At 41.1% G+C, this 25624-nt stretch overlaps 1 protein-coding gene across 4 annotated transcripts in view; it reads right to left on the reverse strand.

The window, feature by feature from the left end:
* Positions 1–4216: 4216 nt before the first annotated feature.
* Positions 4217–25624, reverse strand: part of LOC307039344 (tensin-2-like) — a 33842-nt gene continuing 12434 nt past the window's right edge. The window contains exons 2-27 of one of the 4 annotated variants that reach the window (XM_079681306.1): positions 25367–25472; positions 25195–25232; positions 15419–15451; positions 15290–15339; positions 14986–15169; positions 14656–14706; positions 14418–14540; positions 14254–14318; positions 13543–13626; positions 13334–13446; positions 13127–13187; positions 12801–12876; positions 12205–12334; positions 11277–11342; positions 11069–11185; positions 9599–10990; positions 9069–9219; positions 8121–8977; positions 7806–7937; positions 7159–7251; positions 6899–6976; positions 6633–6725; positions 6352–6520; positions 6137–6205; positions 5787–5816; positions 4217–5640 (exon numbers count right to left, since the gene is read on the reverse strand). In XM_079681306.1, the coding sequence (XP_079537432.1) occupies positions 5496–5640; positions 5787–5816; positions 6137–6205; positions 6352–6520; positions 6633–6725; positions 6899–6976; positions 7159–7251; positions 7806–7937; positions 8121–8977; positions 9069–9219; positions 9599–10990; positions 11069–11185; positions 11277–11342; positions 12205–12334; positions 12801–12876; positions 13127–13187; positions 13334–13446; positions 13543–13626; positions 14254–14318; positions 14418–14540; positions 14656–14706; positions 14986–15169; positions 15290–15339; positions 15419–15451; positions 25195–25232; positions 25367–25472 (4506 nt within the window). In that variant the 3' untranslated portion in view covers positions 4217–5495. Of the gene's footprint in view, positions 5641–5786; positions 5817–6136; positions 6206–6351; positions 6521–6632; positions 6726–6898; positions 6977–7158; positions 7252–7805; positions 7938–8120; positions 8978–9068; positions 9220–9598; positions 10991–11068; positions 11186–11276; positions 11343–12204; positions 12335–12800; positions 12877–13126; positions 13188–13333; positions 13447–13542; positions 13627–14253; positions 14319–14417; positions 14541–14655; positions 14707–14985; positions 15170–15289; positions 15340–15418; positions 15452–22472; positions 22621–25194; positions 25233–25366; positions 25473–25624 lie in introns of those variants that run through there. The other 3 variants (XM_079681307.1, XM_079681308.1, XM_079681309.1) reach the window with 3 other exon arrangements.

The raw sequence follows: 25624 nt of genomic DNA on the forward strand, positions 1-25624 counted from the left end.
AAAGCATGTGTTTATCAGCTGGCCGATGTCCATGTGAACACACTCAATATGTGCCCTTTGCTCCAGTTAGTACCTTTGCAATGCAAAATGCATTCATGTCGGACCTATGAAACCTAGGATATCCTGCCTGAGGGGATTACCACCCTGTGACACTTGCGTCTGTCATCATGGGATGCCTCGGGCTGCTGGTGAAATCCCACATAGCCTTACTTCCCTTGGGCAATCTATACAGTCTCTTGACCAAAGAGCAAACAGATGAACTGCTTCTCTTCTGTCACGTTTGGACATGAAGAACACATATCTGAGAATACTGATTATGGCCCAGCCAGCCTTCAATGTAATTCTCTTCATCCTCACAGACTACGGCTGTGCACCACTGTGTGCAACTGAATCTCAGACCTGATGAAAGGCAGAAGGAGATTGGCACTTCCTCCACTCCATTCTCAGCAATGCGGACACCCAAGACTGCGTGCTAAGCTCATGCCATTACTCCCTGATCATCACACATAACTGAGGCACGGCACCGCAGAGTTCTGCTTTCATCAGTCTAAAAATGACATCACAGACATCAGCTTACTGAGTTTTCATAAAAGAAGAAAGAACAAACATGTCTGCCTTCCAGCCTGGTTTCTGAAACATCATCTACTAAGCAGGAGGTTATTTATAAAATGCAGACTCATGTATAATAAATAAACAACTTGTTTCTTATATAACATAACATTCAGAATAACCGTGCTACTTTGAGAAGAGTATGAATTGAAGCAAGGCCATTTTTTGTTGTTCTTGAGATTTGTATACCCTGGTTTTGTGTGCACATACACACGTCTGACAGTGACACGTCTGCATATGAGGTAGAGGTGAGACTATCAGAAATTATGTCAGTGAAAAAATGTGAAGGAGATAATCGTGGATGTCAGATAGCAGCAAAGGCGAGGAGGAAACCCCCCCCCCCCCCATTCTCATCAATATTCACTAAGTGGAGACAGTCAGCAGTTTCAGGTTCCTTTAGATCAGCAATGTTGCGTGATGTTGACTTTTAAATCCAGCTTGTCTCCGTAGATCCTCACTACCTTCTACATGTGCTACATTGAGAGTATCTGTAGCCGCTGCATCACTGTGTGGTGTCCGAGCTGCACCACCCTGGACTGTAAAGCTGTAGAGCAGGTGATGTAAACAACATAGTTTCTCACAGGCAATACAGGACCAACCCTCAAGGACATTTACCACAGGAGACACTTGAAGGAGGCCCACAGAATCTTCCAAGACCACTCATCCCAAAGTCTTTTACCTTCTGGAAAACATTACCAGGACATTATTTCCAGAGCCAGCAAGTTCAGGACAGCGCCCTCCTCAGTATCATTCGACAGTTCAATCAGGAGAGACTTCATTTTGTTTAAAGAACATTTATTGACACATGCCATATGATAAATGTTAAGTCTTTGGCGATTAGACCCCAATCCTGAAATCGTATATGTAAAGGGGGAAATGCAGCCATGAGCATATAGGGAACCCCCCGGGGTCTAGACACTGGTGATGATGCTGAAGATCTGGATTTGATGAGGAAATGGGATGAAGAGGAGGTGTGATGAGGTCTTTGGATTAACTCTCCTGGCACTGGATATGATGAAAGGAGGTGGATGGGGAGGAGGCGGGCGGCAGCATGAAAACCTGAAATCACAGCTGACTGCAGGAGAGGGGAGAACCATTTTAAAGTTTGGCTGCAGCACAGTGATTGGCTGCTGGAGAATGAGGTGAATGTAATAGGTTATAGATAACGACCGTGATGAGCTGATTATATGCAGCTGTGGAGTGAATGTATATATACCCAGTCTTCCTGCAAGAACTTGCGCTGAGCTTAATTTAAATGTATTACCAAATATCACTCACTTACATCCTGCCTTCACTGCCTCCATTGCTCTGTTTTGAAACATGTATTTAATATGTCTCTAGCGGTGTTATTTATGTAATTTTAATAATGAATTATCTGTAAAAGTTCAAAGTAATCAAGTTTATGACCACTCGAAATGTAGGGTATATTGAAATAGTGCAAGTATCCAATTAAAGCAATACAGTAAATGCACTTTTTGCCCTTGATTTGAAGCTTAATAATCAATCAAATAAACAGTAAAGTAATAAAGTGTCTCTTAATACACGTTTTTTTCAAAGCATTATCCATAAACCGATAGTTATTTGGAAAGAAATGTGGATACATTTACTATTCTAACAATGATAGCAGAACAGAAGTTAATTTAATGTGTGACTCATGGTTTAGATTAGAATAAGGACTGCATGTTCTCATGAGTGTTTACTTAAACAAACATGTGTCTTTTGAGTCAACAAGTTTGTTATTGCAGCAAATATTTTCCGTTGTTAGAGGTCATTCCTTCTTCATAACATTTTACTAATGGCACCTGAGGTAATTTTTCTATTAAATGCAGTTAGATTGGCTTTGTTCATTCATTCACAGACAGAAGCATCTTAAACCTTATACTGTGGTTAGTGTTTTTCTTCAGAGGCTCGCTGGGAGCTGTAATATGGAGATCTGACTACACAAGGTCTATTTAAGTACCTCTGGTTCCCTCTTCTGGGAGGTTGAGGAACAAAATAGCCACCCATTTTAATATTGTACTATCACACATTATAAGTCTAATTGTTTCAATGTTTCCAAAATGGCACAGAGGAAATGTACCTGCCAACAAAATGTGCTGCTATGCAACCGGTTGAGCTTGTTCCAAGCAAAAAGTGGAGCTCTTATTGTGACAAAAACAAGACAAAACAATAAGCCTAAACATGAAATTATATTACACCATAGATATTACACCACTAACAAGTGGTTTTCCTATACTCACCATATCTGACAACTGATGAGACTTGAATTGGATTGAAAACATGCAAAACAGATGGGCCTGTATAAGATTGGTTTAAACCTAATAATATTCACTGTGTTTTGCCTGTATATCCTATATTGTGCAACTAACATTCCCATTCACAGCAGCACACACCATATTTCAAACTTGGGCTGGCTATAGTTCCACTAAAACACTTAAGCAGTGTTTGTTGACTTTCTCATTTTCTTTCCTAATCAGATGACCTATCATGTCCTTACTTTATTAACTAACAAAGGCGTTACTTATATGTATCCATGTAAATCCAGTAAAACCTCCAAAATGAATAATCTGGCAAAAACACGAAATTGATCGAAAAATAACGACGAACAGATTGTTTGACCAAAGATGCTCTCTCTGATAAGACACCTTTTGGCAATTAAATAATACAATATTTTATTTTGAAAACAGGGCTTTTATTTTGAGGAGCCGAAATCGGATAAGGAGTAGCTAGCTAGCAGACGATAATGAAAGTATTTGACGTGACCTTAACATCTATAGTACATTATTTGATAACACACAACATTAGGCTCGGTTAGAAAATAACGTGGTCGACTGTCTGCAGTGCTAGATAGATGTGCATGTTATTTAAAAGCTACAAGCTACGTCTAATTCACACTCCGTTGCTCCTGTCTCTCATCACACAGCGAGTTTCGCTAGCTTACCAGTTCGCTTGGTGAGCTTTCGTTAGCTAATGAGCAATACTAGACTACGGTGTATCTGGCAATCTGATTAAGAGTTGAACCGCATCGACAGCGTACTGTTCGCGAAACGTATATTAGTGTTCCAGCGAACAAAATATACACAAATATAAAGAAAATTCTATATAGGCTAATGGCGTGGCTGGTCCCATGGTGTAATGGTTAGCACTCTGGACTTTGAATCCAGCGATCCGAGTTCAAATCTCGGTGGGACCTCACCCTTTTCATCGAGTTACTGTCAAATGTTGTTAATGCTGCTTTTGATTTGTGCGGTTTAAAGGTGGTAGGTAAATGTAGACACTCAGAATACGTGGTGAAAAAAACTTGAACCAGACTCACCGCACTTTCCTAGTAACAACACCTATTCGAACAACCATTTTTTATTTATTTTTTTCAAAAATGCAACAGTCGAAACAAATATTGCTAATAACACTATTCCTCGATTTTAAACACAAGCATAAATCCCGTTTACGGCATTAACATTGTTCACATTGATGTTGTATATTTTTGTATACATTTTTTAAATATGCACAGATTTGACATGTTGGCCTATTTGGTATGCAAACAAGTAAAACATCTTATAATATAATGGACATCACATGAAGCTTATAAATGATGAAGCATACACACTGTATTTGAAGGATTTTTATTACTTAAAATGTCCTGTGAAATATGACATACACCATTCTTCTCAGAGGCTTAAAATATATTACTTCTTTTACATAAAAATCCATTCTTAAAAAATAATAACTGAGCTGGAGACATCATAATACCGCATCAGTTTATAGAAAACACACAAGTACCAAACAACAAAATGTATTAATAAAAAAACTGCATTTCAAAATGTCTTTACACAAAAATTAAGTCTTTGGCTTAAAGTGAAACTCCCTTGTAAGACATAACATACTTATTATGTCTTGCCTTGGGTTAAGGTTATTTAAATACGGCTGTGACTAATGTGATATGGAGGGAGTTTTCGGGTACCTGTTCTTTTTAAAATGACGTCCACAACACTGCAGATATTTTATATTATCTCAATGAGACTCTCCCTTTACTCTAACTACAAAGTAAGGCTATATTTTATTCCTAGCTCTAGAAATAATATTTCAATAATCCGGTCCACCACCTTTAAATTACATTCCTTCATTTAAAAACTGATTTAAGGCTGACCCCCCATTGACGTTCTTATGTAGCCATACACATGTTGTTCAGACATCTGTCTGTGTTTTAAATTGTAGGAAAGAGGTTAAGCATTATACATTTCTACATCTGTGGACAAAATACACTTTTTAATATTATAGTTGCATCAAGAACCCAATGTTGATTGTGACAAATATGTGTGTAAATTGACTTTAAATGTCTCCTCAGATAATGAATACACATTATATTCAATTACTTCCTTTACTCTTTTTTATACATTGCATAACGACGCAAATTGCAATAGTGCCACTTTATACTTATAAACATGACTCATACATTTAAAAAACATGTTTATTTTAGCTATAAGTATAATGTAAAGACACTTTAACACAAATAACAGTGTAATACATGGATTGTCCCTTATGCAGCTTGTGAATTTTTTGTACATTATGTGGACTATTTGAAACAGATGGAAAGAAATAAAATGGATTTATTCACAGCAAAATAAAAATAAAACATTTGGCAAAAGTAAACAAAGCAAGCTCAATATTTGGTTTTGTTCACTAATCCTATTGAAGATTTTGCTCTGTGACCTGACATATAAAACAATACTTTACCTTACAGAGTGTTGATCTGTCAGAACTGGATTCTGTTTTTAAAACAGTCAGAGTACAGTTGTGCCAACAAATGTTGTCACAAACACACTTCATTCAAAATCTCATCCCCAAAATCCCCAATGGTCCGAAATGTTCAAATGTCGCCTGCTCTCTCATCTGCGTAGCTGAGGTCCCAGCATGACTTTGTTGATAAAGTTGACAATGGCCACTGCTGGCTGCTCTGGGTCCATCTCTGCAAACAGGTGACACACGTTCTCTGTGGCGCTGCCGGTCCGCCTCGCCACAAAGCCAAACATCCTGCACCAAAAATGAAGGCATTACATTTTACTGTTTGAAAAGGGCAAAAAAACACATCTGGTTGTGATTAGCTGCCATGCAAAAAGCACATTGCCCCAGTGAGTAATATGTTTTGCCATGAGAAGCACAGTGAAGCAAGCACTTACTTGCTTGACGTGCTATCAGAATTAGTCCACCTGAAGCACGGGCACACAAATAGAGACACAGAGACAAAACGTAGGAAAACATGAATATCAGACATTGAGACTGTTTAAAAAGACTATAGGCAGTGCACTTCATTCAACATTACAGCACATTCATTAATTCAAGTCCTCTCAAAGTGAAACATCAGACAAATAACAGAACACTTATATTTATAAAATATAAGTCAATACAGTGAGTATTTGTCCAGCAGCAGAAAAAAAACTGCCTTTTTTAGATAATCAGCCAAAATATACGAGCACATTCATTAAATCATACTGTCAAGGCCTGTTTCTCCAAAATCTCAGTGACTCACCTCTGGTCTTGGGGGTTGATACTGCTGAAAGTCACACTGTTGATCGGGTAATGTCTCCTGAAAAATAATCTGTGTACATACAAACAGCATTAATTTGTATTTGCAATCAGCTTTAAGTATCCAATCTGAGGTATACAAATCAAATGTACCTGTTACATCCATTGAATTGAAAATGTCATCGATGCTGCAAATAAGTAAATTGTTATAAGATATACCTTCTTTTGCTGTCGGTCAGAGTGATGCCCTGAGCAGACACTTTGAAGTGGACCACTGTTGCCACTGGACGTGGATTCAGGGCCAAAGTACACTTGGTAGCCTTTGAGATGGCCTCGGGGCCTGTCAACGACTCGGTTTCCACAGAGTTCAGGTACAGCACGTTGCAAGCTTGTTTATGAGAAAGAAGGGAAAATATAGTATGAGGGTTGAGCAATCTCTGCTGGTCAAACGTGATAACTGCAACTATGTTGCTGCATGTACTACCAACAACATGTACTACCTGCTCCTTGCTTGAGGAGGTCAGCCGCTGTGCTGGTGTTTGTTGCGCTCTGCATCTCCTGAAGCTCCCCCACTAGATCTGAAACATCAAAGCCTGTATTTACAAAACAATGCCTTATAGATTATTGAGAGTCCAGTATATAGCTGTTTTAATCTTTCAAACCTTCAATTGTATTCTGATATTACATATTTCTTCTATGAAAACAATTGATATTTAGTTTTCTGGATGAAGATCATGACATCTAAATGTTATTATTCTGAGTTTACCTTTTTCTGGGATGCGTAGGGCACAGGGCAGAGAGATGGGAGTTATTGAGTGCTGGTACACCAGGGCAGATAAACTTCCTGAATCAAAAACAGAGAGAGAAAATAGGTGACACAGATTATAATTATTACAGATAAGAAGGCATTAAAAGGAAGACAACAAACGCCTTTAGGTTTACAGCTTAAAAACGATCCGTATCAGTATCTCGCACAAAACTAAATATGTGAAACGCATTGCGGCAGGTGTCTCCCACATAACTGACCGAAGTAGGACTCATTCTGACAGCCCTTGATCTTGACTCCCCGTGGCCCTGTCTCGATGAGGAAGTGTCTCACCAGCTGTTCCAGAGGGTTCCCTGGGAGAGAGGAGAGGAGGAAAAGTGGGCAGACTGTCATGCTGCAGAACATACGATATCAAGATGCTGATGCTTATAGACATAGCAAAGCCATAATGTCACAGCATCACATAAGTGGGAAAAAAAAGATACAGGAATAATAATTAGCGCTTGATAACAATGGTTATTAATCATATATTCAAGTATACCATACTGGCATTAACTTATATACACCGAGATGGTGTCAGGTGTCTGTTTTGTTCAGATCTGGGGCTAGGCTGAAATATAATGCTGTTTTATAGAATATTTCTTTAGAGTAAATGTTATCTTATTTTTGTATTTGATTAATATGTGATGATTTCTGATTGTGAAGGTTACATTTCAAAATACATTCTATTGACTTTAACAGCATAGTATAGTATTAATTTAACTTTCTCTTTTGGACAGCAGTTATCTTGACTTGCCATTGTAAGAAAAGCACAATTGATGCTCATAACATGAATCAGTCTTTTGTATTCAAGTGTCAAATGCGAGGCTTTGCAGTGTGACAGTGAGCAAGACCTATAGGATCATACCTTTGCAGCCAGTTATGTTAGCGTTAGGAGGAGGGGTGGCCACTTTGAGGGCCAGGCCGTACGCCCCCTGGAAGGAGTTACTGTCTCTGATGAGGAAGGTTCCTGGTCCCTTGTCCTTCAACACAGCTATGGCTACAGTAGAGAAGACACATTACAGTTTGGGTGTTAAAGTGTTAAATAACAGACGCAACATTTGGGTTTCATGTCCCGTGCTGCTTCTAGTATGAGGTATTTAATTGAAAGACTACATCATTGATAGTCAAATAGGATAACATTGTTTGGTAATGATGATTTCGAACATAGCATCATCCTCACCTTGGTCTCTGGAGATGCCTGGCTTGTACCAGTACTTGGAGCTGTCCTGAACAAACTTAGCATTGACCTTTATTTCGGCCTCCTCCCTGAAGCTGTGTTGTGAAGACCCCCGTCTCTGCTCTCCCACAGAGGGGGAGAAGGTAACGTGGTGCGCGGGGGAAGGAGCTGAGGTCATCCGGAGTAGAGAGTTGTGTCCGTTAAGGGTTCCTTGTGGGGCAGAAAGCCGCTTCTTCTCGGGTAGCGGGGGCTGGATGGCGGGGATGGTGACTGCAGTGTACCCAGTGTATGGTACATGAGGGACGTTTAGTAATGGGTAGTAATATGGCGCTATGGGAAAGGTGGGTGTTTGGTATCCGTCGGGCACGGGTGATGGGGGTTTGGTGTCTGTTGAGCCGTCTCTCTCTGGAGTCAGCCTCTGTCCTACTGCGTCTGTAGATGGTGAAGAGCGCTGTGGGGAACAATAAAGGTCTGGGGAACCAATAGGAGAGTTAGGGGAAGTGTTGGAAGGGCTGGAGCTTAGGCTGGTAGAAAGGTTCATGGATACCCCTCTGCTGCCCTCAGAGGGGGTATCACTAGGAAGGGCAGAGCCATTTAGTTGGACTTGCACTGGAGTGATGTGGACGGTAGCGTAATTTGAAGTCTTTGATGTTAAGTTAGATCCGTCTGCACTTCCTGTGATCTGGGCGATGACAAGTTTACCATCAGAGCTCAAACTCTGCTCACTTGAGGTTTGTGTGGAGTTTATGGATATGTTAGAACTTTGGGTTTGGGTTTCACTTGTTACTGGTGTGGTGGTTGTGCTGGACTCCAGATGTGTCGAGGCTTTCTGGCTTTGAGGAGGGCTATCGGCAGTTACACTAAGAGAAATACAAAGTATAGTGAAACAAGTTCATTATCTAGAAATCAGGATTAATGTCATTTTATTTTCAAAAGAAAAGTTTCTCCCACCTGTCCTCTGTGTGTGTGGGGCTGCTGCTACCAATGATTGTGTAGTCATTATCAGAGTCCAGTCCAGGAGTGCTCGATTGTCCATTAGAGTCTGATTTACCCTCTGAACCCTGGGATATTTCATCTTCCACGTTAGCCTTTGCCTGTTCCACTTCAAGAAGCAAGATACAAAAAGATCAGATGATGGTATAACAAGAAATACAAAAATAAATAATATTTTAAACATTTAAAGTGAAAATCCCCATTGTATATATCAACCCAGAGTCCTGATTGGGTCTTATTTGCAAACCAGCACCCACCAGCACCCGCAAACTCAGTACCAGAATTGACCCTTTAATATAAATCCTGCAACATGACTAATCAAACACACAGGCTGCTCAGTAAAGTCACTAGCTTTAAAGTGCTCTTTTTTTTACATGTTTTAAGCTAAATATATAATTTTTGTCACCTGCGCCTACATTTAGGAATCTTTTACCTTGAGCTCGTACCCATTATTTTAATTTTTTAACCCGTTACCCCTATCAAGTCACCTTTGGGTTTCTCAGCGTGCTGCTGGTCTCTAGAGGGGGTCTCGGGCAGCCTGCCCCTCCCAGGAGAGGGGCTACTGGTAGGCAGAGTTGAGGCTGATCCAGAGTGATACCCTGAGACGTAACCCCGGCTCTCATGGCTCTCGGCTGGAGACGACTGATAAGGAGAGCATGGACATGAGTGGCGGGGCTGTGGAGGAGTGTGATACCCACTGCTGGCTCCATCCCGCACATCCATCAGAGACTGGGGGCTGGGGTAGCCTTGATGAGGTCCAATGACATATCTATGATCCGGGTTTGGATTCTGATCCAAGGTGGAGTGGCAGACGCGAAATGCGGGCATGGCTGGCTTGCACTGCCAGAACTCTGCCTCTCTCGCCACCTCCCATGGATTTTCACTTTCCCATAGCGGAGGCGCCTCCCTTGTGCGTTGTACTCCTTGGGACCAGTGTGGGTTTTCTGATTGGCCGGGGTGCAAAGGGTGGAACGCTCTAACTGATTGGTGCTCTCGTCTGTTGCAGCAGTCCCGACAAGCGCAACCAGAGGACGACGTTGGAGAGCCAAAGAACATTTCCCTGTAAGGGCTGGAGGGAAGTGATGGATGGGAGTGATGAGAGGAGGGGTTGTGGCCGGAATAATGGAGCAGGTGACACTCCTCCCCAGTGCAAAGTCTGTTTAAGGCTGGGAGGGTGTGGCTGTGTGGGTGGGTGTGTTCAGGGCTCGTATAAGGGTAGCAAGGCCTGTGCAGACAGGGCAGGGGAGGGGCTGGGGTTGGACGTTCCCATGGTAACTCTGGTAAAGGATGCCCACTATGTCGATGGCAGAGTTCCATATGAGTTGAATGAGGAGGTGGGGACACAGATTTGGTTGGTAAGGCCGGCAGAGTTTGGCTTTTCGGGTTCTTTTTAACGCTGTTGCAATGGCCGTGACAATGACCTTCAGAATGGCATGGCTCCCGTTCCCTCTCCCATCTGCCATCGACACACTTTGTAGTCGAACGTCCACAACTCGAGATCTCTCGCCTCAAACCTCCAAGATTTGATGGGTCTCCATCATCTAAAATCGCAGTCTCTCTATCCTTCTCTTTCCCTTTTCTTTTCTCTTTTGTGCCACCGTCCCCGTCTCCTCTCCTCAAGGGACAGTCAGGGTTTTCTCTTGATGAGCGGATTATGGGTGGAGATGCGTCTTCCAGGTGATCAGAGGGAACTGACGAGCAGCTGGAGTCAGAGGTGTGGGTGAGAGGCTGGGTGTGGCTGGGAGCTGGAGGCTTAACTGTTGGGCTGCTGGTGAGGCATCCGTTGGGTGACGCTGTTGAGGCCGTCAAGCCCGGCCCACGACGTTTCCTCACCTGGGCGTACAGACTGCCGTCCAGAGGACCCCTCGTATGAGGAATATCTGCAAAAAACAAGAAGAGATTAATGTTTTATTCTTGTAACGTGGATACACTTAAACTTGTGTGTGTGTGTTTCTTACTTTCAATGCTGTCTTGGTGGTGCAGGTTGAAGTTCTCATAAGAATCCCATCTCACCACAGGGTCCGACGTGTTGATGTCCACTTTGATGGAGGCGTCATTCTTGCAGTATTCTCGACCTTGGAAACCGGACATTTTGATTCAAAGTTTATGATAATATACAAAAATAGAAACAGAGGCAGTGGCACACAGACAGTTGAAAATAATTACCTTTCATTTTTTCAGGCCCGTTGGAGAAGATAAACTCGACTGTAGCATCTGGAGGGAACCTGTCATCTACAGAAAGAAGAACATAAAGGCAATGCCTAACATATCCAGATGCTGATAAAAACAAGAAAGGGCATTCTGTGAAGTGGAAACAAATAAAGAGACTTGCTTTCACTCATCATAATGGAAACAGAGACATTCAAAGAGTTTCTTTTTAGCTTCATGCATGAGTGTGTGTAATGTTATCTGTACATTGCATGCATACGTCAGCATGTAGCACTAAGGGCAACTGCAATGAGACTGCTGCTTACTGAGCCATGTACAAGCATTTCCCCTTCATCTCAACTGACACTGTCATGTGATATTTGTCTCAGAATACACACATCCCCACAATGGACTGCGGCTCTATAATAAGTGGCTCTTGAATTATACAGCCGTGTGAACCATTTCAAGGAAGCAATAGAAATATAGGGGAGTTTTCCATTTGATCAGCACTATTTTTGCAATCTATTCAATATATACTGATATGTCCATTTTAGTGTAGTAAAGCAGTAGTCTAAGCACTTCTCAAGGCACGTAAGTTTATTTAGTAAGCACATTTTAATACAAGGCGATTTCATAGAAACACGCGGCAGAAATTGCTTCACTTAAATGAAAACGCCAAGGATAAATAAAAAACAAAAAAACATCATTGCTTTAAAACAAAGGCTGTGTTATTACACCATTTTACAAGTCAGACTAAAGCATGAATCTTAAATATCCTGTAAGAAATACTGAGCGAGGTAATGAGTTCCACGGTTTAGGAGCATAATAAGAGCAGACCCTCTTACTAGTACTTTTACGGGACACAAAAGGAACATTTTAAAGGAAAACAGTGGAAGACTTTAGTTTTTTGACTGTAACATAAATAAAACAAAATATGCTTTTTTACCTATGCAGGCCAGGTCCAGTTCAGTCTTGCCAAACCACAGCTGGGCTCCGTGGACAGTGCAGGTGTGGAACTGGACCCTGAACACCACCTCCCTCTCTGCTGCTCGACTCCGCCTGTGGTAGCACTTCACCTGCAGAAAGATGGAGGTAAGACACCGATTTGGCTATTTTACATGGACTTGGATATTATGTAGATACAATCAATAAATACATTTTGTATTTGCTTCATGAAAGTGTTCTTTTAAGTCGGATCATATGTCTTTGGTGCGTGTTGCTGCCGTGTCAATTGATTACTGTCCGAGACAAATAAAGTGCTTGGATGTCTCCCTAGAGTGCTAAGGGCTCTGAAAGGTTTTTACCCTCGCAAAGACATGCACGACAACTTAAGAAAACAATTGACTATGCATTTTTACGATCTGCAGAGGATTTTAATGTATTATAATAACAACAATCTATTGGGAATCTAATCAGGAACTTTTGAAAGGAAAAGTTACATCACAGTCAGGAAAGATTTAGTTTCTTTTTTGTATAAAAAATTGAAGGATTGAAGTGAAGTCCAATGTGTTGGTAGGATTCAAATGAAAGTCTCATTCTCACCATAATATCCCCCTTTAATAAAAGTGCTGGCTCCATAGTCACACACAGCTTCCTTGCCCTGGAGCTCTGGGGATCACTTAATACACACACACATACACAGAGTAAAACAACGGCCACAGCAGCTCAAAACACACATTTAACCAGTCAAAACATGTGTCTGCTGGGTTAAACAGTGGTAAACACATTAACCTCAACGTAAGCACAGAGCAGCCTACACCTAAACACAGACAGCCGCCTGTATAGACAACATGTGTCAGTTGGACAGGAGAAGGAAAAGACTCTGCCTCAGGGGAGGTGAGCTGAAAACAAAGTGGACATGTACTTACTAGACGCCTGAAGTGTAGACGAGTTGTAGAGATTGGTAGATTTTCAGGAATGGATAGAAACCTGCAGATACAGAAAGAAGATGAGGAGAAAAACTGTTAAGTTTGCAGAAAACGTTTCGTATGTGTTACGCTCGAACAATGTAAAACACTTTCTGTGGACTTTTCAAAGCTATGATTTAATACAACATCACTTTCTATAAAACTGACCTCCTCCCGTCTGAAAGTTTGGTAGTGATGGAATGAGGATCTGTTGGAGGAACAGAGGACTGCTGTTCATTTTGATGGTACCTGACAGCAAACCGCCAAAGTAGAAGATGTACCTGAAGGAGAGAGGTAAGGAAATGCAGTCACTGAGGCAAATGACAGCTGCACCAAGTGATATGTGGCAGAGGAGGAAACACTAAGAAATGTCTCACCTGTTCTGAGAGGGCTGGAGGGAAGAGGAGACTTTGTCCTCACAAAACTTCCTCATTGCTAGAGTGGTGAGAGCCTGGTCCGCTCTGTGGAGGGATATTAATACTTTAGTACAGATTATAGTTGTAGTGAGGTGAAGATTAGAGTAAATCTAGGCTGATGTTGTTAAATTTGCTATCAATTTAATCTATTCAAAAATAGTCCTGGACATTTATTCTTCTTCTGATCAGATCTTACCAACAACAATTAAGATGTGAAAACACAAAGGAGATATATCTCAGCTAAAATGATGAAGCAATTGATGAATACAAAAATCTATTGTTAATAATAAGTAATTGTTTACATTTTTGGACAGTTTTTTGGACAAAACTAGCTATTTAAGTACGTCGATTTAGGCTCCAGACATTATACAGACTATCAAAAATAATGAGTTGCTTCCCTGCAGTGATTAAATTAACCAAACTATGACGATCAAAAGAGTGTTGGCCTCGATGACAACAAAATGTAACTATGAATAAAGACATGTAGTTGTATGTTTGACTTGATCACAGCACACAATATATAATAAGGTAAGGTATGTTGGCAATTTTAGAGGCAGGTATCACATGTTTCCTTGATTGTTTAATGGCAGGTGTAAATTGAAAACATATAATTAAATTGTACACAAGCTGGTACAACAAGTGCCTTGTTAGATGTATAATGATGCAGCTTACCCCGCTGATATCTTGCTGTAGTGCATGTAGGCTGCCACGATGACCCCAGTCTTCCCTTTGTTTCCCTGTCAGAACACAGATCAAAGTGATGATGAAATATCTTTCGTCACAGTTTTACATTTTTCACAGCCAAGCGAGCAGATGTGGATTCAGGTGGTGCTGACCTTGCAGTGGAGGACCACCACGTTGTTGGGGTCAGAGGTCAGCCAGGTCTCCATGGCTTTACAAACAGCACAAATCCTGTCCAGGGGTGGGGCATGAACATCAGGCCAGCCGTAGTCCTGCACCTGAAGCGCAAAGGAGGAAAGATGTTTTTAATTATGTTTGGTTCAAAAGAGTCAGACCCTGTCCGTTAACTCAAAACATAGAAAGATATTACCATGGTGATCTGTATACTTTTACCTTTGGGTTAAGTCTGGTGATGTCATGTCTCTTCTCTGATAAATTCAGTAGCTGGAAAAGGCACAAAAAATATATCAGAAATCTATTTTTACATATCAAAAGAAAATGAAAAAAATAATACATTTGAAGAAAGGAGGGAAAGGAAGGATGGTGATTATACCACCCCGTCAGACCCAAAATAACCGTCCTGGAAAGTGACACAACCATGCAAAAATAAAACGTGTTTCATTTATTTGAATACAACCTAATTAACAGCCTCAGAGATAATTATATTTTCCTTTACAATGATGTGAAGTTTTTATTCCTCATGTGTGCAGTGTTATGACTAACCAAGAACTTGTCTTGGTGCTTGGATTTCAGCATGGAGGCCACTTCCTGTAGGTTTCTGCGGTACCGCTGCTCCTCCAGCTCCGGCAGGAAGAAGACAGAGATGATCCTCTCCGTGATGTATGTGAGGTCAAAGTCATAGTGGTGCTCCATCACATGCTCCATAACTTGTTCCAAACTCTTACTCCTGGAAATTGTGAGAGTTTATTGTTTCAGTGCAGAAAATACAGCCATGAGAGCAGTCTTATTTAATGAGCATTTTATTTCTGTGTATCTATTTTCATGTGTGACTCAGGCTATCCTGTACCTCGGTAGTGAGCCTCTCTTCTTTAGTGATGTAGATTTAGTGGAGCCGTACTGTAAAAACAAGAAAAGAGTAACTCTACTGCCGTTCATTGTGTGATGACATCATATAAACGTACATGTAAACGCTTACCAAGTCTGGTGTTGAGATGCAGTTGGGAGTCACCTGAAAGGAAATGAGCACAAGGTTAGTTTTTGCAGCAGTACCACATGTGAACACACACGCACACACTGGGAATGAACCAGCACATGCCAAGTCATGTGTTTGGTTTAACGCTCTTGGTCCTGCTACAGCAGCGCTGATGAAGGGATGGAAAGGTGGAGGGAGGAGGAGGAGGAGGAAGAGGAAGAGCTGACAGAGGAGGATGGTAAGATTCATTCTCACTTTCCTTCTGTCATCTGCTGCTGCTCGTTTGAAGAAGTGGCTGTCAGCACAGATCCTGCTGTTCCACATGATGGGTTAGTGACGCGTGATGTCAGACCCGCACACACACACGCACATGCACGCACGCACGCACGCACCCACGCACGCACGCACACACACACACACACACACACACACACACACACACACACACACACACACACACACACACACACACACACACACACACACACACACACACACACACACATATACACACTTATACTTATAAAGTCAAAACAAGCGCCAGCAGAAATGTAAAGAACTTAAGGATATTGCAGTTCTTTGTATAAGTCATGTGCAAACTGACTATGTTTATTGTGCTGAATATAATACAAATTATTGAGAATAATTTTGTGGTTTTTTTGCATCGTAAAGAAGGAATGGAGTGAGAGGGATTAAGCTTTACATGTGGCGTGCAGTCCTTGTAGTCCGCTGGTGAGCCAACAGTTAATTTGCCAAAACCACAAACACGCATATACACAGAGAGAAAGAGGAAGAGGGGGGAGCTGAGGTCATTTCAAAAGGCTACAGCCACTTCTTCAGGATTGTTTATCATGAGGACAGCAGTTGACCCTGAAGTAACATGCTAGTAGAAACTGGTGTGTCAGTGCATGTGCTACTTTTCCGACTCAGTTGATAAAGTCATTTTCCATGCAATCACATCAAATGATTAAAAACAACAATGAATGGAACATACGGAAAATAAAGTAAATGAGCTGAGAGGCGGAACAAACGTTCCACACAACTACAGGCTCTGAATGTAAACCTTAAGAGGTGACACCCTGTCAACTTTTGACCTCTGAACTGCTCCGTGAGATTGATTGACAGCTGAGCCGCCCCTCTGTGGCCAGCGATGACAGATGTCGGGCAACAGGTTACAAAGTCAAATGCCTTCAATCATAATGATCTACAAGTCTGGAAAACAACAGTATATATATATATATATATATATATATATATATATATATATATATATATATATATATACTGCCTACAAATATACACTCAATATTTGTAGGCAGTAGAGCTGAGGAAGGATCAATACTGGATTATATTTCAATACTACATTTTAAATGTACGTTTCTTTTAGATCAATGTTGTAACTTCCAGGTAGATGTTAGTTTAAGGACTTTTCTGTAAACCCTTCCTGCTCTCACTTTGACAAAAATAAAGGCACCTAATGATCACTGGGAGTGATTGTCAACTGAGCTCCAGATACATTTTATTGAAAGGGAAATTAGATTTCAGTTCCTGAGGGATAAGGTTAATTTGTTTTTGTCTTTTTACAATAGATCAGAATATCTGCATGTCTTGTAGTCATAGTGTCGGCAACACAAACATGACACATAATAGAAACTGAGCGAACCCTGAAATGAGAAGATGGCTGTATCTCAGAATAGAGCACATTCAAGTACTTGGTATATTTGTATTCACAAGTACCAAGTTAAATGTCAAAGATAGGCCTGCGTATGTAGTTTCAGAAATGTTTTCCTATCAAATATATTGAGGACATTTTATTGTGACTAGATTTAAAGATCACAATGTCTGGGTATTTTTCCTTAACATCCTAAATAAAGTCGGAGACTAAGGTTTGTCTTGAAGGTTCAACTTTAACACTGGAAACCCATTTGATTTGCTGCTAATATCCTAAATCTTGCAGAACAGAGGGACTGCGGATGGAAATTAGCTAAAAGCTAAATCTGGCACTGTTACGCTCGATACATTTGAATGTTTTAAGTGTTCATTACTGACATTGTCCCAGCCAAATAAATGATTAAATTAAAAAAAATAACAACTAATGCGCTGCTTTCTCTAGAGTAATATAACTAATCATGTATCTTTAGTTCATTTCAATTTATTGTAATGTTCTATATTTCCAAGATTGGAACAATGGCACCTTGGAACATAGAAGATGGGTTTTCAATGACATGACATAAACCCAAATGACAGCTTTCTTACTTAATGGCACTCACACAGACAGGAGATGGCAAACAACATTACAGAGGGGGCACAGAGAAATACTGACAGAGAGATTAGGAGAGCGTGATGAGGAAGAGGGAAACATAAACAGACATGTGATCCAGAGAGGAATGAGTCAAATGAGGAGTGAAGGGGAAAAGGGCATGCTGTAATTGGTTACTGCGTGGTAGGGAACATTCAACAAAATGTGCGACTGCTGAACTGACAAGATGATGCCAGTACGTGATTATCTTTGTGCAGGTCTCTTTCCCACTGACAGACGATGTAGTTAATTCATATTTGTTTAAATCAATGAGTTTTTATAGTTGATCAGTTATTTTCGCAATCCACCACAGCATAATAATAATCTGTACGTTCCAGTAATGCACAGCGATAGTTCACAAACACGTTATAAAACCTACAGTAGGAAATGAAAGAACACGGAGATTCAGCCATAGGGGAGAACTCTTCTCTTAATAGGCTTAATAATGGTAGTTAAGTGGATAAAGTGGTCGGCTGCAGGAAGGAACAGAAGGAGACAGACACAATGTGCCCATGTGTAAATACACACACATACAAACATGCACACAGAAAAAGACCAGGAATGAACTGACATTCAGCATAAAGAGAGAGGAGGAAGACACCGGAGTAAACAGGAAGCAATTTGCAACAGGATGTCAGTGGAGATTGACCTAGGTTCACACACGCACAGATAAACACACACACACAAACACATACAGTGTTTACATGTGTCTGCGGTGGCTCTGCCAGCCTCAGGGTCTTCATTAATGCATGTGGACTGTAGGCTGGAGCCACTGTGAGCCAAGCCATCTGGTTCAGTTTGTCCTGCTCATCAGCAGCATTTACTGAGGTGCCAATGACAGCACTCCATCCCGTCCTCAGAGACTCCCTCACTGACTGTTTAGTGGTTTCAGATTGCCTTGTTCATCAAGTAACACTTTTTTCTTTTTGTGTTTAAGAAAAAATAACAAACCTGCCAGAGGTGGGATGGATATAAGGCCACTGCCGGCAGCCACAGTCTTAGAATAGCATTTTTTTTAAAATAATTTATTATCTATTTACTGTACAGAGGTATATACAGATAATGTTTGAATCTCTTTAACCATAATTATAAAGTGCTATAAGTCTATTCTAATACACTCCATCTATGTTTTATACATTTTAGACACAGGAGTTAAAGTAAAGCACCTCTAAAGTCATTTGTTAAACATTCTAGCTTTTAGAGATTCTGGTAGATACATTTGGTCAGAGCCAGGCAAGTAGTTTTGCCCTTTTCCAGTACTCCTGTTAGGCTAAGCTAAGCTAACTACTAACCAGCTCAAGCTTCATATTGAACCGAGAGAGATGAGAGTGTTATCGATTCCCTCAACCAACTCCGGGAACAAAAGCAAACACGTGCATTTCCACAAACACCTAACTATTGTTAGGGCATTATCTCAGGCTTTGGAATGTTTTTCATGACATGGATTTACAACCTTTATTTCATCAACTACAATTTAGATTGCTCGACTGAACAGCTTTAATCTTAAGAATGTAACAGCGGGTCATGGTGAGAAGTTTCCTGGCTGCTTCAGAACAGAGTGACTTCTTTATAAGTTGTCACTGCCCCATCTTGAATCCCCAATCCTGTTCCATGGAGAGGAAATCCAACAAATCTGTCGAAGCAGCTGAGTCAGTTTACGGGGAATACATGTGAGTGTTTAAGACTGGGGTGTTGGTCTGTCGTCAAGGAGGAGCAAGTTTCACTCTGACAGTCAACTCAGAGCTGACACACACTCAGGAGAGGGAGAAGTGAGTAAGACTTCCCGTTTGAAAGTGGAAAAGAAAAAATACCCATGGCTTATTAAAAGCTAAATAAAAGTGAGGCTTTTAGTTTTTTTCCCACTGACTCTTACTGTTTCACCCAGGGTACCAGAGGACACATTTAGGAGTGGCTGTGATTTAGGAGGCTTCACATGAAAGTATGGCATCCCTTCTCCTTTTTCTCTCATTATCGCTCTGCCTTTTTTTCTGTTTTCTCTCTTTGATCTCTCATTTCTGCATTCTGTCACTCCCCTCTGGTTAACCCCTCTCCTGCTAACCCACACTGTCCTCTCTCTTCTTCCAGATGACCACAATCGTCCCTGCCGTGAGATACAAGTATGTGCTCCCCCTGAATAAACAACATCAGATGACACCTCGATGAGCATCACGCACATTCAAGCACAGTATTAAAAAGTGGCTCATTGCAAACCAACAGTGTCAGCACTGATGTGTGGGTGTAGGTGTGTGTAATACGTATGAGTGTGTATTGTAAATGTTTTATTTATTTATTTATTATCATGACTTGCTTTTATCTGTATTCAGTGATGTCATCTATTGTAAATATGTACAATGGTATAACAATGTTGTGGTATTTTTTATTATTGCTTTTAGGATGTCTATCACCATCTGGCAAAGGGACTATCGATGAAAACTAGCCTTTTGGCTAATTCGAGTACTTTTACATGTTTTTAATATGTTGATTAATGTATACTGTCCCTTGTTTTAAATAATTCAATTCAATTCAATCAACGCATACCCAGGGCAGGTCACTATATCATAAAGAATAGATGAGGAAAACACGAAGAAGCCAGATTGAGGGTTCAGAGCAGAAATGGGCCAGGGAGTGGAGATGTGGATAGAGATACGAGAGTGAGGAGAAGGCATCGGGAAGAGAGGAAGGATGAATGAGGAGGAGAGACAAACAGAAATCAAGAGTGAGTGCTGGATGGGAAGAGAGATGTCAACAGCTGAACACGCTGACCACTGACACACAGCAGAGAGATTTCACTGAGCTATTTTGATAGAGCTACTTATTTTAGACTGTATGTCGCTCAGAACACTTTCATTTTGTCTATTTCTCCATCAGTGATCTCACAAATTCACTTGCAGGCGCAGAAGCAGCAGTGACATTGTGAAGAAATCTGCCAATGGATCTTTACAAAATCTTCCCACTTTGCTATAATTGAAGAATAACACACTTTTATTAAAGTATACTGTCTTCATCCACTAAAGCACCCTAAACTGTATTGTTTACTTTTAAGACACATCTCAAACATGTGTATATTTGTATATTGTTAGCTGTAATTTAGCATTTTTTTTACCTGCCAATAATCTATAGCTGTAGTTTTATACTGACATTTGACACATAACTTTAAAAAGAGATGCATTATGAATTATGCTCAATCAAACTGCATTGTTTTTAAAACACGTCAAAAGTAGAGGCATAGGAGCTGTATCGTTCCTGAAATAATTAACAAGGCTTGCTGTGTATGTATCTCTTTGCTTAACCTCTCAGGAAATGAGAAGCAATGAGTAAATGTAAACATTGAGCTTGCATCCGTGTGTGTGTGTGTATGTGTATGGGTGTGTGTGTGTTTCCCTAATTATTGATAAGAAGAGTGATGCAGTCAAATTAAATCATCCACGATAAATATTTGTCCACAGTGCACCATGCGGGTGAAGATTATAAAGCAAACACGATGTGACCAGCTTAATGAAGTTACACAGATGTTGTGACCACCTGGCGGGATTTTCTATCCACAACATCCACTTCAACCACCATCCTACTGAGTTATCCATCTCTATCGACTTAAAGCTTTTTCTAACTCCCTGTTGATGTGCCACGACACGTGGAGCTACTGCAGGACAGCATGTCCCCCCGGTCTCCCGTGGTGAGAGAAGAACCGAACAGAAGAGATTTGTTCCATGCTGCTCAAGATACCTCATAGACGAGAAGCCAGAGAAATTCCCAACATCAAGAGCTAGACCGATCAACGATATAAGCATACTGCAGATATCTCACAATTAACATAAATGATGTCCGATAAGTATCAAGAAATCCCTATAAGAGATTTTCAGGATCTGTTTCAGCTTGCAGATTACAGAAGCATATATTCCATAAAGCAGCAAAATTGCTATATCAATTTATAAATCAGCATGACACATTAGCAGAACAGCTGGGGTGTGTGAGCAGACACTGCAGCCGTCTGTATTTCACTACACAACATTAGGATCCATCACATCAGATGATGTTAGGACAGCTGACTGTGCCTGGGATACAAACATTTGTCCCTGTTAGGTGCCCTTTGGTCATAGAGGATTGTCCGTACACAATTAACCAGAGACAGTGTTGAAGTGGATAGATACTGTAGATAGGGAAATTGCATTCTTACAGTATACAAGTTACACAGAGAAGATAGTTTAGTGTTAATACAGTTAAAAGTAAGAACAAGTTCTTCATACAGATAAATGCCTGCTGGTATCCAGGCACTTGCAACTGCACACAGAAGCAAACACACATCAGTTTGCTTCAGCTTCAGCAGTTTTACAAAATGTTACGTCTAAAGGCCTATATCAAAAGGCTTTAGGTACAGTTTCCGTATTTAACTAACCTGCATATAAACTGAACCATCTCATTAAAAAGTAAATATTCAGTCACTAGCATTACAAATTAAAATATGTGTATTCTTTAGTAGGTCACAGCAGGAGTCTCTGCTTCATCTTCTGCACTTGCCTTAATCACAGTAAATGAAATCCTCTTTCTGGGCAAAGCGAGAGCTCTCCGGCTACAGCTTTAATTAAATAATATGCACACTCACATGCCGCATTATCAGAGCAAACTCTGTAAAAAAGGATGTTAGACTGCAACTCAGTAGCAAAGGAAAAACACACAAAGTACATGAAAGTCTAGACTGACGTGCTGAATACATATATATGAATAAGCAAAACTCAAATCAGACACAGAGCATGTTTTTACCTCTTAACAAGCAGCTTCAGTCTCTCCCTCTGCCTCTGAGCAGTCCTGTCTGTAGAGTGGGATACACCACCTCCCTCTCTCCCTCTCATACAAGCTCTCTGCTCACTCTTCTCTCACCAGCTCGCTTTGCCTCCCTCCCTCTCTCACGATAACACACACTTCCTCTGTGCCAGCAGCATATACAACATAGCCTTTCCCTCTCTTTCTGCTTGTGTCATACGCACAGAGGTCGGGAAGCACGTCGACTGTGCAAGTGCTTTCCCCTTGCATGTGCTCTCTCACACACACACACACACACACACACACACACACACACACACACACACACACACACACACACACACACACACACACACACACACACACACACACACACACACACACACACACACACGCACACACATCATAATACACCACATGCAGACACTGTGCAGCCCTGCAGTGGGCTGCTGTCCAGTGACCTCTCCAGTGGCCTGAGGCTGAGAGAGAGATGACAAGTGGCAGCAGGACAAAGAGGCAGAGTTACATGCGCTGGCTGAAGCATGCAAAAGAAAGAAGAAATAGTAGTGACTGTTATGGAGATGGTACTTGGTTGGCATAACAGACAGATGAAAGCATTTAAAACTGCAAAAAATGGCACAGAGAAGGCGGGAGAAGTGTGACTATAAAACATCATAATAGTAACAAAGAATGAAGGTAAAAAAAGAAAGAAGATGATGTCAGACAGAAGCAAGAGATGAAGGAAGTATAAATAAAATATGTTGACATATGAGCAGCACGTAGGAGCATACAGTGAAGGCATTGCGTGACATGAAGCAGACAGCAATTTGCAGCCTTGACCTAATGTTTCCCTTTATTTATGAATACCCTCAAATGGGACTGATAACACACACACACAGTCTGCCTCCCCAGCTGCCTTTCACTTATTTGCGTCCCCCCCCCCCCTGCATGATCACTCACTGGGGCAGGCATCTACGGCACTCTTGTTATTTTCTATATTTAACCTCGAAGCCTCAGATTGATCATCATCCCGTGTGACGATGACCACTCTCGTCCACGGCGCCTGCCTCTATTGCAGTCACCAAGAGTTGTTTTCGGCTATTGCCGTAGTGACCAGGGAGACGAGTAAGACCAAAATAATAATCCTCTTTTAATACATGCTGCTAAGGCACAACAGCTGGTAGAGTCCAGTTGTAGACAGGGTGTGTGTGGAGAAGGAGGACTTTACCCCCATGTTATAAATCCTGCGGGCCTTGAGCTGACCTGAAGATCTGAGAATTAAAGGCAATGTGCTTTGGGCTGGGGGGTTTTTTCTGTGTGTTTTTGCTGTTGGACAGTAAGGCAGAACAGCAATGTTACAGCAAGGTCGTGAGTCTACTCAGTGGTGTGTGACACTGAGCTGCTGTGAGCGCATGTCACAGAAGATCTGCAAGAGAGAACTTCTCTCTTGCATAAAATTCATCTTTTGATGAAGTATTTATCTCAAAAGCAACAAAGATTACTCAAACATTAACTATTAAAGTCACTGTCTTTGGGGAAAATGTTGTACCCACCTGCTCTATGAGGAATTTTTCCTTGTGCCATTGTTTAGAGGTGGGGTATGCAAGTTTGAGAAACCGGCTCGAGATACACTTTTTGTTATATTCCATGGAATGCTCTTAACATCCCGATAGCAATGAATATCTGAAGTGCTTTGACAAAAAATCCATTAAAAAATGTCATCTGTGGAAGCAGTACTGTAAAAAGCACAACCAATCATTTGAGCCGGTCCGGCTAAAATAACTGGATGGCCTACCTGCCTGTCAGCCTTCCATCTGTGAACAAACTTATCTCGTGCCCTCATTGGTTATGTGCGCGTTCGTGTGTGTTGGAGGAGGGGCTCTGTAAGGAAGAGGCAGATTTTTTCCGGCTGTGTATTTTCAAATTCTAGCGCACACAAGCTGGTTTATCCAAAATTACCTACCCCACCTTTAACGACACACACAAAAAGTGACAACATATATTTCTCTTTTATTTTGAGTCATAAACCACATCTCACATTTACTGATAACGTGTTCTGAATTCTTTATTGTAGCAGCAAAGTGCTTTTCCTATATATTCTATAAGCAAATGTATACATTACTGCTCACACAATGTGATGAACAACGGATACGGTAATATCATTTATTGCTCACATCTCATTTTAGTTTTGAACTTTTTCAACTGGAAAAGGTCACAGAAACTCCTCTACAGTAAAACAGACAGACAGCACACAGTTTCCCCTGCAAGGTGCCATCTCCCTGAGCTATGCTACTTCTTGTGCTTCCCCCTCCTCTGACCCTAACAGAGAAAGCTTAAAACTTTCTACTGCCCCCTTCTGATCGGCCTAAAGGGACTTCTCAGAGACTACACTAATGGGAATTTGATAATTATGTAAAATGTGATTTTTTAATAGGCAGAAATTCCTCATATCAAGCTGCATTACACGGTCACTGAGACTTTCCTGGTGGTCGAGGACTCTCCGGAGCTCCCGTGTTGCCACGTTAACACATGATTGAATTACTCATAGCAACCTGGCTGGTTGCAGGTCATGGAGGGTGGCCTTCTTTAACCAGACATCTAGGTCAGTGCACATGACTTACTCCATTTAAGACTCAAACTGTATTACCATCTGAACCTCTATCACAGGAGCACTATTTGCTCAAGACAAGAGGTAGGTAAAGGGAGGAAACAGACGGCTTACCTTGGCTTCACATGTCTTGTGAACTGCAACCTTGCAATCTGCACAAAAAAGAGAAAGGACATGTTTTACTCTGAAAGGGGGTTTAAATGTAAAAAGGAGGACAGTCAGGCTAAGCTTATGTCAGGTAAAGGTAAACTTGTGTCTCTGCATGATCTGTGAGAAATGCACTCACCCTTGCAGAAAGCCCCAGGGTTGTCGATGTTTTGCTTGCACACATCACACACCCGTTTCCTCTTAAAGCTCTTCTCTGTGAAGACGTGGCTCCCTGCTTTGGCGAGCTGCAGGATCACAAATAAATACAATTAGTCAAGAGGTTAAAACAATAAATGCTACTGCTCCAAGAATCATTTTAAAGAACTGAAACGGTTTTAATGAGGTGATGTGTTCAAGTAGCAGTTTTCACATGTGTCTCAAAGCATTTTATCAGAAC

Source organism: Notothenia rossii, assembly GCF_949606895.1.
Source record: "Notothenia rossii genome assembly, chromosome: 5".
Taxonomy (NCBI): Eukaryota; Metazoa; Chordata; class Actinopteri; order Perciformes; family Nototheniidae; genus Notothenia; species Notothenia rossii.